This window comes from Lepisosteus oculatus, chromosome 25 (assembly GCF_040954835.1).
Source record: "Lepisosteus oculatus isolate fLepOcu1 chromosome 25, fLepOcu1.hap2, whole genome shotgun sequence".
NCBI lineage: Eukaryota > Metazoa > Chordata > Actinopteri > Semionotiformes > Lepisosteidae > Lepisosteus > Lepisosteus oculatus.
Genome location: NC_090720.1, coordinates 11,450,276 through 11,462,891, shown reverse-complemented (window position 1 = coordinate 11,462,891; position 12,616 = coordinate 11,450,276). Strand labels below are relative to the sequence as shown.

Here is a 12,616-nt window from a genome sequence, read left to right as displayed (position 1 = left end):
CCCTGCCGGAGGAGTGGGCTCTCCGCACATCCGGGGGCAGCCCTGTTTATACTTCCGCCACCCTCTGCATTCCAGAGCTCTCAATCATCCTGCAGGTTACCAGCGCAGTCCTGGGCTTTGTTCCGGCTCTGCAACCTGATATCCCTCTGCGCTTCACCAGAGTCTTCAATCCCAACTCCAGCTGATTAGCTGTTGAAAACCTTTAAGCAGTGTTTCAAACCAGACGGCTTGTATAGGTCACATTGTATCACTTAAGTGTCAAAGGCTTTTCTGTTTAGGGTTTGTTCTTCCTAGACGTTGTCTGTGTTTTTTCTGGCTTTTGAATGCTTGAATTGTTTTCTCTTAGAGGCTGGTGTGTTAACGCACAGCACACTGCAATACCTTAATTGTATAATCATGTTCAGTGCCCCTTTCCCAAATTGTTTACCACCATGTGACATCCCTTCTCCTACTCTTCTTCCTTACTGTGGAAGTGTTTCTGAGGACACAGCAGCGAAATTAGAGCCATTCTGTTTGGGTGAGTAAATATACTGCACGCGGCGGTGTAAGGCTCTGCTTCGTGCTGAATAATTGAAGAGAAAACCGTTAAAAGGGCTTCGTTATCCCAGCGTAAGCCCTTGAAGACAGAGGGAAAAGCAGCAACCGGAGAATGCGTGTCCCAGGGGTGGGTGCTTAAAGACAGCCTTACTGATTAAAGGAAGCGCCACACGACCCAGTTTATGGTGCAGCAGCGCCAGAAAAAAGGACTTCATTCAAAAGCAGTCGGATCTTCCGATCGAATTGATGAGCTCCTTTCAATTAGTGTCGTTTTTTTCCTCACCTCAAATTGTCCTTTAGGTTCCTTTAGGTTTTGGCTCAGTTGTAAACTTAGACATGTTACGGAGCCCCAGAAGGGGAGAAAGGGAGGGCTTGTATATGCAGTAATTCATAACACAGACACGTGCTGCTTGTGTAGGAAATGTTGTAATGTTTGATCATGAAATAGTGTGAATGGTGGTGGTCTTCCTGTGAACATGGCACTGAAGTGTTTAAGGTGCAACTAAAATTTAAACCTTCAACTATTTCTTGTTTTCCACCCCTGGTCCTGTCCAGCTACTCTCATAGGGACCCCTAGATCTGCGTTTTTCAAAGATTAGGGAAATTGATCAGATTTTTTTTTCCAGTTAAGGCAATTCTTGTTCTTAAAGGATGGATGGATATTCTGCCTCTGGTTTCAAAATGATCTCTAAAATACTCAGTTGGATGGATCATTAATTTAATTTAGCTGTGATCAATTGTCGCGTTAATGATGGTTACCAGCTGGAAAGGAGTTCTCAAGGTGCTGGACTGACGATCACTGTCTTAGTGTATATACTGTCCCCTGGTGGTCCCAAGAGAAAATGAAAAAACTTGAGTCAGTTTTGATTGTACTGAAACGCATGTGTAGTCATATTACAGTTAATGTATGCAATTGGTTGTCAGTGACTACATGTGTGTTTGAAACACGTTAGAGTCTGAACTGGGCAATCTTTTACTTCAAGTACAGTTACATAAGAAAAGTTACAGATGGAAACATCGAGCTTGTTCATCCCAGGCTAATTGATCGTAGGATCTCATTCAGCTGTGTCTGGAAGGAAGCCAGGGTAACAGATTGACAACATGACTGGTAGCCTGTTCCATACTCCCACAACTCTTTATGCAAAAAATGTCTACTTTTTAGTTGTGCCCCCTCATAGTTTCCATGTGTCCTCTGGTTTGTGTTTCACTGTTGATTCTTAAAACTGGGTTGACTTAGTGCATTTGAGGACTTGAATGGGTCCTATTTGTAGACTTCACTGTTCAGAAGATTAAAACGATTTGGTTCTTTAAGTCTGTCAGAGTTGGTGGGATGCTCTGTTCATGACACACTTTGATCAGGATGGTTAAGAAAGAAGAGAATTTTCCCTCTTTTGACCTAGATCAGATTTATGTTCTTCACAAAGAGGGGTTTAGTAGTTTCCAGTCATCTCCGGGAATATGCACCTGAATACTCTTTTAAGAGACCATTTTTGTATTCCAAGCCATCTGATTGTCTTTAGATCATGTAATGTGTATTACATCCAGCAGACAGGCATGCATTAATAACAGGATGTTCCAAATCCCTGTTATCTTAGGTTTGATTGCTAGAAACCAGGATCATTGTTGTGTATTAGAGTCCTTAAACTTGCCACCAGTGTTTTTAAGGCAGGCAGCAGGTCGACATAGGTCAGGCAGCTTTTGAAGACCTCTGGGGTTACTCTGTATCACATGTGCTGTAGTATCATGGTCTTGCCATGAATATGAGAACCTTACACATTAGTAATTGAATCAGACTGGGAATCTGTCAGCATAAACTGTGAACCATTTAGAATAATGACATTTAAACCTTTTTATGTCAGAGTAAAAACCATATGAAAGTGTGATTCACCTTCGTATTGTTTCTCTCATCCTTTTAGTTGGATATAACGAATTTATTTTGTTGACTGTATATTCCAGAACTGAACTAAAGTTAACCACCGGTGTTGTCGCAGGCCTATGTACAGAAGAGATCCCAGGCACTGTTGTCTTTTCTCCTGATGCTGTCTCCTTCTTTCTTTTATAGATGTTTTTTTTCGATATGTCTGTAGCCCCTTGGTGTTGCATCAAGTTAAATGATACTGTTAGCTGAATGAGGTCTGGAAATGTGCCTGCCAGTTCGAAAGCACTTGTCGCCTTCTGTCCTCACTTGTTGACCAGTATTTCGCTGCGTTGGAGCCCTGAGCTCATGCAGTGGATCATCATGCTGTGATGGGGCAGGGTCTTTTAGCAGTGCAGGGCACGGACATGGCACCATCCGCACGGGTGATGAGTGGCAGCCATTGTCCACCCTCAGCCCCTCTACACAGCAGATCGAGTGGATAAGGGAGAAATCGCTTCCTTAGTGGAAACGAGTGGGAACTGGAGACAGGTCCAGGGTGGAACTTGGCCATGACGCTGGGATAAACACCCCTGTGTTTACACAAGAGTCCAAAGGATCTTCAATGACCAAGACTGCGGGACCTTCTTGTCTGGAGCACAGCACCATCTTAAGCCATTGGTTTGGAAGGGAGGGAAGTGCGCCACCTACTGGTCCACCAGCACCCCTTACTGCAGCAACTTGGATTTTCCTTGCAGGTCTCCCATCGGAAATGACCTGGCCCAGCCTCGCTTGGCTTCTGAGATCTGGCTGGATCGCTGTGGGGGGTGCCAAGGCTGCTTGTTTTGTTAAGCCTGAGTTTAATTAAAAGCCTGGAAGTCAAGACTCCACAACACCTGAGTTTCACTTCCTCAGTTTATTTAGCCATTACTGAGCAAGTTGATTACTCCCCTGTAGCCTCTTTAGAAAATGAAGACATTAATATTTAGTGGTCTGAAATGAGGAAGCAAGGCAAATTAAATTTAGTGCAGTACCTTGCTAGAAATCTGCAGACTATGCCCCCAGATTACATTAAACCCTGGACCCACCCATCATTCACAAATTACGAGACGAAGATCATTCCTTCTAGCCAGCGCAGGACTGACATCAAGTAATGAGTTTGAAAAGTGTGACTGGCTAAGGAGTGGAAGTTTTAATGTGTTCTGGGCCAGCCATTGATCTCCAGAGTGATTTTTGGTTGCGGTTTGTGCTAAATGTCTTGTAAAAGACAATAAAGAAATGCCAAGTTTCACAGCATTATTATGCTGATAAGGAATATTCTTATTAAATTACTTTAATATTTAATCGCTTCAAGCATAAAAGACCAATACACTTTGCGCTACAAGCCTTTCTATACACCATTTCCTGTCCAGACCCTTATTGAACTATCAGGCTAACGCTGAATAGGCTGTGTACAGGCAATTTTTAAAAGGTCCTGATCCTTTTTATTATGGGCAATTGAGGTCTTACTGAATAAATAGTATAAAATATTAATGATCTTTACAGACCTAAGGACTAAAATGTACACTCTGAAAATCTTACAGAATCTTACATTATCCTTCGGGGACGTGAACCATTGAAAAATACATTTAATAATAAGAAACCACCAATAAATAATTCAAGACGTTGCTCAGGCTTGGACCTACAACCCAAAACAAAGGAGTAGTGTTCTTTTCCTGATTAGTCACGTATAGACCTGTCCAGAAACTTAACTATGTTACTGCAACCCCAGGAAAGAGAAATCGATAACAGAGGTTGAGAAACATCGTGTTGGATGATGGTTTTAAGTTCTTGCTCTGTCTTTCAAAGATTTTGAAGGTCATGGAAGGAAATATAAGAGAAAGACCATATACTTCTAAATGCTGGATTTATGTAGGGAGTTTATCACGGAGCTTTTCTACTCTTACACTGAAAATGCCTTTCGAAGGAAGTGTTTCCGAGGAATCTGTTGCTCATTTTCAAGCATGGCGTGTGCTGTAATTCTTTTGAAAACATTTGTATTCTCTAAAACACTCCTGTTGCTTCTCCAGTTTGTGCTCTCTAAAGCCCTGTCCACGTTGTCCTTAGTTTACTGATTTCCTTTTGACCCCGACTGAAAGTCCAGATTTCATACCAAACCCCAGAGCTGTACTTGAGACTCCTGACAGGGTAGTTTAGATTTTGGGTCTGAAGCACCGTAGATCAAATTAGTCTGTGCACTTAGTCAGAAATGAGGAGATGGTAATGCCAATATGCACTGTTTCATTATCCTCCCTTATCCCAGAATGCAGTTTATGAGTCCTACTTGTAGTGTGCACGGTCATTGCAACTTCACAGGCTCTGCAGAAAATCAAGGCCAGTAGTATCAAGTAGCTGATGTTTGTGCTTACAGTTAGAAATGCTCAAGCTTTAAAACAGCACATGAATAACACATGTGGTTAAATGGCAAAGCAGGGAGGTTTTTGGTATCTGCAGCGGGGAACCAGAACTACAGAGCTGAAAATCTCATAAGCTGTAGCCTATCCGACAAGCAGCAGGTGTAAGGCAGGGCATATCCAGGACGGGACGCCAGTTCATCGCAGGGCACACATGGACATAGACACGCACACACTCACACCAGGGGCAATTTCCCCAGAAGCACAGAAGTTACCAATATGCCTTTGAACTGTGGGAGGACACCACGCAAAGATGGGGAGAACATACAGACCCCACACAGACAGCACCCCAGGTCTGGAATGAAACCTAGGGCCCCAGCGCTCTGAGGCAGCAGTGCTAACCCTGTGCTACCCTCAGAATTAAACATGAATTATTACATACTTATTTTACCTTTTGATTGCCGAAAATAAAACTTTTTCCGCACTGTGTTTTTCTCCTGAATCAGCTCCAAGGCAGCTGTGTAGAGGCAGAGCAGTGTAGGCCTTAGGCTTGACTAAGTATGAAGCAGTGTTTCAGTATGGGTGCGCGGAGCTGTATTAATTAGATCCTGAGTATGTTTCTCAACAAGGGTTTTCATGTGTCGCTGGGGTCTTGTTTGATCACGAAAAGATTAATCATTACTCAGAGTGTGAGTGAAGCACTCCTTCTGGACATCGCTGTGCTGTTCATCAGGTTTACCTTTTCATTTGAAGATAATTTTTTACAACAGCAGCATTAGAGCAACGGGCCCCGTGATCGTCAATAAAACATTTTAAGTCTAATAAAATGCAGTTTATGAATGCCAGTGGAAATAAAAGACTGAAGTGCACGGAATAATGTAATAGTCTGTTTCACAGACCAGATGTGGTGAAGACAGTGATGCAGACCGTCTCCCTGCGCCACTGTCGATAAAGACTGGTGTCGCTCTCCGAGGGCAGCAGCTTGGCATGGTCGTAAGTCAAGGTCTGTAGGAGGCCATGTCTCCACAATAGCCATGGCTGTAGTGTCCCTCGTTGTAGAGCCCCATTCAAGCGTGCATATTGAGAGAAAAGGAAGATGCAGTGAAATGAATTTTGGACAAGACCGATTTGTCTGACCTTATTTAGTGCTGGTTTCTGCAATAACCCCATTACACGATGTGACCTTCCTGCTAATGCAGTTCAGTAAGCACACATCTGCTCAGGCTTCAGCACTACTCAGCTGGGAGGAATTTGCTTTCATTATTTCACCTGTTTTCAGGGCTTTACTCAACGCAGTTGACTAAACACAATTTATTTCGCACTACGCGAGGACTATTCCTTGTTACTTCCCAGTGCAGTGGAAATGGATAGATTGCTTTGTGAAAGTCTCCTTGTTAGGACTGAACTCGCAGGGGTCAACGTGCTCCAGTGTTGAATTGGGGGTACTGTAGGAGGTCTTGCAGTGAAAGCCGAGATTGAGGAGCCAGGGTAATCTCGCAGCGCCTCTTTTTCATGAGACTGCAAGGGAGGCCTCGGCACAGGCTCGTCCATTCCTTGTGCGCCGCTGATCGTGCACGATCACAAGCAGGAGGAAATCACGATGAAACGTGAGGGCACGAGACAACCTCTGGACCCCACACAGAACACGCTCTAGTCGGGAATCTAACCCTGCGATCTTTCGTCATCCGTTTTCAATATGATCCTTTCATGTTTTATATAGCGCCTTTAAAGGTAGCATCTCTAAACTCTTTACAACTGGTGTGAGCAAATTGAGGATAGCAAATGACAAAATAAGCATGTGAGGATGAGGAGTGGTTAGAGGTGCAGCAGAAGATACTGCACATGATCATTAGAAAATGGGACACAAACAATAATTAAATAAAAGTACGGATTTGAATGCGCTCTCTCTGATATCCTTGGGGACTGAATTCCAGAGCTTTGGGGTGCAGCATGAGAAGCCTTGGAGGTTTAAATGTTGTAGTTTAAATTTTAATGGGGCGGAGTGGTGTCACTGTGGCTAAGGATCTGCGCCTGTGGCTGGAAGGTTGCCTGTTCAAATCCCGCGGCTGGCAGAGGAATCCTACTCCGTTGGGCCCCTGAGCAAGGCCCTCAACCCCAGCTGCTCCAGGAGCACTGTACAATGGCTGACCCTGCACTCTGACCCCAAGCTTCTCTTCCTGTGTATCTTGTGGAGAGCAAGCTGGGAAAAGACAAATTCCTAATCCAAAAATTGTATATGGCTCATAAAGTGATCTATTTTAAAGTACAGGTTCAAAGAAGAGCACAGTCCATATTAGCGGTGTGTGTGTAGCAGGCAGTCCAGATTTGTTCCTGTAATGCTCTGGTGCTCTGATCTGCCTCCAGTGTATCCCAGTGTGCTGCTCCGTTCATGCCTGTTGCATTCTGCTTCCAGGGGTCCTACTGGGCAATCGACACGAATCCAAAGGAGGACACACTGCCCACCCGGCCAAAGAAGAGGCCACGATCTGGAGAGCGGGTGAGTGGCACCAGGGGCACGCCTGCAGGGGGGGGGGGATGGACAGACGGATCCCGGGCTGCATTTGTACTTCCCTACTGCTGAAGAAGACCTGCTGTTTGTATTGACTGCCCAGTACTCCACCGATCGCTGAGCGCTCGCCCCTCCTTAACGCTCCGGAAACTGGGATGAGCTCCTGTCCACGAGCCGTTGTGGCCCCAGTGGAGACTTTGCCGTTTACTTTGCCGAAATTAGATGCACAACAGTTTGGGGGACTTTGGTAGAAGGTCACAGTTTGGTTGATAAAAAAAATTAATCCCGTCAGGAGCTCCTCCTGTTCGGTCCTTTCTGGACATTGGAATTCGCACAGGAGCCGTGTTTGCCGAGCAGTACACATCACTTCCAGATAGGCATTTGTTTAACAAATGGTTCTGCGCATGTGTAAGGCTGGCGGTGGCTGTGAAGATGAGTGGTACAAGACAAGCAGATGTCACTGCTGTCTGCCAGTTACAGGGACTGATTAAGATCTGTGAGACAGCGCCTTTGGGTTTCTGTGTCTTTTTCCAGTTTTTGACCTGCTGTGAAACGTGTTGTAATGCATTAGGCTTCAGTGTTACCTCTTGCATCCTGGTTTTTTTAGGCCTCAACCTTTATGCATCGACTTGCTTTTGATTCCCACTCAACTTGATTTTAAATCAGAGTTTCTTTCTTTGTTTTTTTATTTTATGTATGGATTCTTTATTTGGTATCTTGATTTGAAATTTGCACAAAGCGGGTTTAGGATGTTTCTAGAGACAGGTCTGCTTTCGGTCATCGTGAAGAGGTCAGAGGAGCTGAAGCCTATCCCCATAGGCAACAGGCGCAAGGTGGGGCTGGATGGGACACCAGTCCACCACAGGGCGCGCACACACACACACCCACCCACCAGGGCCAGTGTTGCCAATTAATCTACAAGTATGTCTTTGGACTGTGGGAGGAACCCGGAGGAAACCCACACACATGTGGAGAACATGCAAACTCCACACGGACAGCACCCCAGGGTCATAATGGAACCCAGTAACACAGCAATGCGAGGCAGCAGTGCTACCCAGTGTGCCACCATGCTTCCCATAGTCAGAACAAAGTAATATTTATATAGTCCACAATAAATAATGATTTTTTATTGATTCCTTGATTGAATAACTTTTATTAGGCTTTAAGATTTAGGCTGCTCAGCGTCCTCTAGCTGCTCCTTGTTGGCTGTCCGTTAGACCATATGTGGGGCTTGACGCTCCGTATTTAACACAGTTTCGGAACTGGACAGTTAGAAGCAATACATCACACGTTTGTTGGTTTATTGCATAAATAATTATCATGATTAAGTCAGTATTAGTTATTTGACAACTTATAGGTTGTCTACATTTACAGCCTTCAGAAAATACAAAGTTAGAAAACAGTTAGAATCCTGGTTCCATTGAAATAAAAAAAATAGTCTTCAGAAAATTGCTCCGGTGCTCACTGCGCTTGTTCGGTTTTGCACATAGTATTTCACGTTACAAAGCGTTCTCCTGTTGAGAGGCCAGCGGCCCAGTGTTGGTGCTCTGCTGGTCCCCTTGAGAGACGCGTTCCTGCTGTGCTCCGGCAGTGTTCCCTCCTGAAGTCTGCGTGGGGCTCACCAACAAGGGCAGGGCCAGCCAACTGGTGCTCAGGCCCTGTCAGCACCTGGCTTCTAATCAGGACCAGGGAACTCTCCTGCTTTCTTCTTTAATGATCCAGAGATAAAGGAGACCCGTGGAAGGTTTGCATCTGTAGTTTCCATCTAACACCAGGGTAGTGTAGTATTCACTGGGTTAGAAGGCACTTTGATTTTCGTTTCAGTTGAAATGCAGTGGTTTGCTTACGTTCAGGAAATTAGGACTAAGCCTGGAGCAAACTTGTGTTTTAACTGCTTTGCTTTTTTGTAATACTATTATTTTTTTAAATAATTTACTTGTTCAGTCCCTTTGAGACCAGTCAGGTAATTGTGTAGTCTGTAATGTTGTTAAAAGTCATTGGTAAAGGCTTGCCATCAGTTATGGTTTGTGTGTTCTGCAGTTGAACACTGTGTGTTTTTTCTTTTCCAGAGCTGGGAAAGCTTGTGCGAGTTACAAGACAGGTTTTCGTTTGTGTTGGAACTTGTGAATACTGACACATTAGCACATACTAATGTGTCTGTATTCATACCTTTGTGACAGAATGCAAAACTGTCAGAGCTGACTGGAAACATTTTTTTTAATACTGAAAAAATTAAAAGATACTGCCATTTGGTTAATAAAAAAAGTCATATATTCTGTGGGAATATCCCCACATCATCTGCTTGTCATGGACTCTCTTTGTGGGTATATTTCTCATATTTACATACACTTTCTTTGTGGGTAGATTTTTCAAATTAATATACATGCCCACACCTGCATAGAAACACAAACACGCCCACTTAAACCTCCACTCTCGGCTACGCTGGTCCAGCCTGCTTCTATCAAGTTACACTGCTGGTTAATGATGTAACACATAATCCTGGCTCTCGTAATGGCTCAGCTCTGTTTGATATAGTCAAGTTTGTTAATAAACTGCACCCCAGGCAGTCATTAGACACTGCGTTCTGTGCTGATTTTTTTATTACAGACATCAATTAATCCATCATTGTGCCCAGGCTCTGTCAAGATGGAGGTTTTTAAATATTTATGCCCAGTGTCTGGAACATAATTTCACACAGTGCATCTTTCCCACTTTATTCTGCCTCCAGCCTGCTGGGTTTTGTGCCATCTGATGCCCTGGGCAGCTGGACAGCTGTGCCCGGCATTCATGCTGGTACTGCAAGGACATGGGCATTCTGCTTTGCTAAAGTCATCTGGACGAGCTTTTAGATTTCAGCCACAGGGCTGAGTCTTTGAGATCTTTGCTTCTGCAGACTTGGATTTCAGGATCAAGTGCTGGAATGTGAGGGAGAATAGACAGGTTTGAGCTGCTCCTGCTTTTCTTATCCGTATTTGCAGGTGGTACTTGCAATGTAGGTACTGTATCTGTGGTGTCAGTTAAGCTTCCTGGTGTGACATTATTAAATGAGTGTAGCCCCATGCTGGTTTCTGAAAGACTGGGCTCACGAAGTGTTTCCTACAGAGAAAAGTTGGCATCTGCCTTTGTCTTCTTGAATGGAGAACCTGAAGGGTTTTTTTTTTCTCCAAAAAAGCTTCACGGCAGTTCTCCACTAGGTTAATAATAATAATAATAATAATAATAATTGCTTACACTTATATAGCGCTTTTCTGGACACTCCACTCAAAGCGCTTTACAGGTAATGGGGACTCCCCTCCACCACCACCAATGTGCAGCCCCACCTGGATGATGCAACGGCAGCCATAGTGCGCCAGAACGCTCACCACACATCAGCTATCAGTGGGGAGGAGACCAGAGTAATGTAGCCAATTCATAGAGGGGGATTATTAGGAGGCCAGGGGGGAAATTTGGCCAGGACACCGGGGTTACACCCCTACTCTTTTCGAGGAGCGCCCTGGGATTTTTAATGACCACAGAGAGTCAGGACCTCGGTTTTACGTCTCATCCGAAGGACGGCGCCTGTTTACAGTATAGTGTCCCCGTCACTATACTGGGGCATTAGGACCCACATGGACCACAGGGTGAGCGCCCCCTGCTGGCCCCACTAACACCTCTTCCAGCAGCAACCTTAGTTTTTCCCAGGAGGTCTCCCATCCAGGTACTGACCAGGCTCACACCTGCTTAGCTTCAGTGGGCTGCCAGTTGTGAGTTGCAGGGTGATATGGCTGCTGATCAAATCTGGTTAAATCAATACTCAGTCACGGGTGGGGATTTGTCCTACTTTTCCAAATGAGGTTTGTATATAAATGTGGTCTCTATATTTAAGGTGAATGTTCTCAGTGTCTTGAGTCTGGAAAGCAGGTATGGGGATCTAAAAGTGGGGTACTGTAAAATGCTTAAATTGGCAGACATTCTCTCTCTTGTGCCCTAATGTAGGGGTGTAACCCCGGCGTCCTGGCCAAATTTCCCATTGGCCCTTACCAATCATGGCCTCCTAATAATCCCCATCTATGAATTGGCTTCATTACTCTGCTCTCCTCCCCACTGAGAGCTGGTGTGGGGAGTGTACTGGTGCACTATGGCTGCCGTCGCATCATCCAGGTGGGGCTGCACACTGGTGGTGGTGGAGGGGATCCCCATTACCTGTAAAGTGCTTTGAATGGTGTGTCCAGAAAAGCGCTATATAAGTGTAAGCAATTATTATTATTATTATTATTATTATTATTATTATTATTAATGTGTATTCACTAGTGTAATATTGTAAGCCTAACAAGCCACAGCCTTCTTCACTAACAGTAAAGAACACCCTCTCATGTACGTATGCGCAGATATCCAGTTGGCATTTTGGTAGCTCCTTGTGCTCTGTGTCTGGGAGTCAGAGGTGTGGATCTGGGTGACAGCAGGAAGGCGGACGGCGCCCCTCATTGTGGTGGCCAGTCCAGCCAGCTCCTGCCCACTGGCAGTGCCGACACCTGGGGCTCCCCGCAACACTGCGTTCAGTCGCTCCCATAAAGACTGCAGGGTTCCAGCCCGCGAGACTCGCCCCGCTCTCTCTTACCTCAAGAGGCTCTCTGGTATTAAATGCAGCCTGCTGATTTTCCCCCCTCCTCTGCTTTGAAAAATAAAATTAATTTAGATAAAGCTCCAATCTCAAACCAAATTACAGGCACTGGAGCCGCACACAGACCACATCTCTCCAGTGTCGAGCGAGCGCGGTTTCATCTCACTGCTGCGATTACAGCAGTCCACAATGGCTGCTCAGCAAAACAGATCTTTCCCCTTTTCTTTCTCTTCCTTCTCTCTGCATCTCACTTTCTCCCTTCCTCTCACAGACCCCCCACCTTCCCTCTTCTCCCTCTGCCTCCGTGCTCCATGAAAGCCCCTCTTAATTTCCATTAAAAAGCTCCAGACACAAATACTGCGACTTACCGAAACCTTTTAATGTTTATCATGAATTAAAAATCTTATTGTTGCAAGTCAATCCTCTTACAGTAAGCAGTTTTAGCTGAGAGAGGCATGGAGTTATCTTCCCACTGCCAAGGCTTGGAAGCAGAGAGATTGTTGGTTTTTTTTCTCCCACAAACAATTTTTAATTTGACCCAAATAAAGGTGGATTATCCTCCTTCATTGTTTTTTAAGGTCTTTCGGACTCTCGTTTTGTCCTACAGTTCTTTTCAGTTCCTGTGGTCCTTGAACACAATTGATGTGTAAGTCTAATTATTTTCATTTAACAGTTTCAAATGGCTGAACTTTTGCCCTTTTTGGGGGTACACATGAACTGTT

At 44.7% G+C, this 12,616-nt stretch overlaps 1 protein-coding gene across 4 annotated transcripts in view; it reads left to right on the top strand.

The window, feature by feature from the left end:
• The window catches only part of foxj3 (forkhead box J3), a 149,247-nt gene that overhangs the window by 110,426 nt on the left and 26,205 nt on the right, over positions 1-12,616 (top strand). For all 4 annotated transcript variants that reach the window (XM_069183641.1, XM_069183638.1, XM_069183640.1 and 1 more), the window contains exon 4: positions 7,199-7,282. In XM_069183641.1, the coding sequence (XP_069039742.1) occupies positions 7,199-7,282 (84 nt within the window). The remainder of the gene's footprint in view (positions 1-7,198; positions 7,283-12,616) is intronic.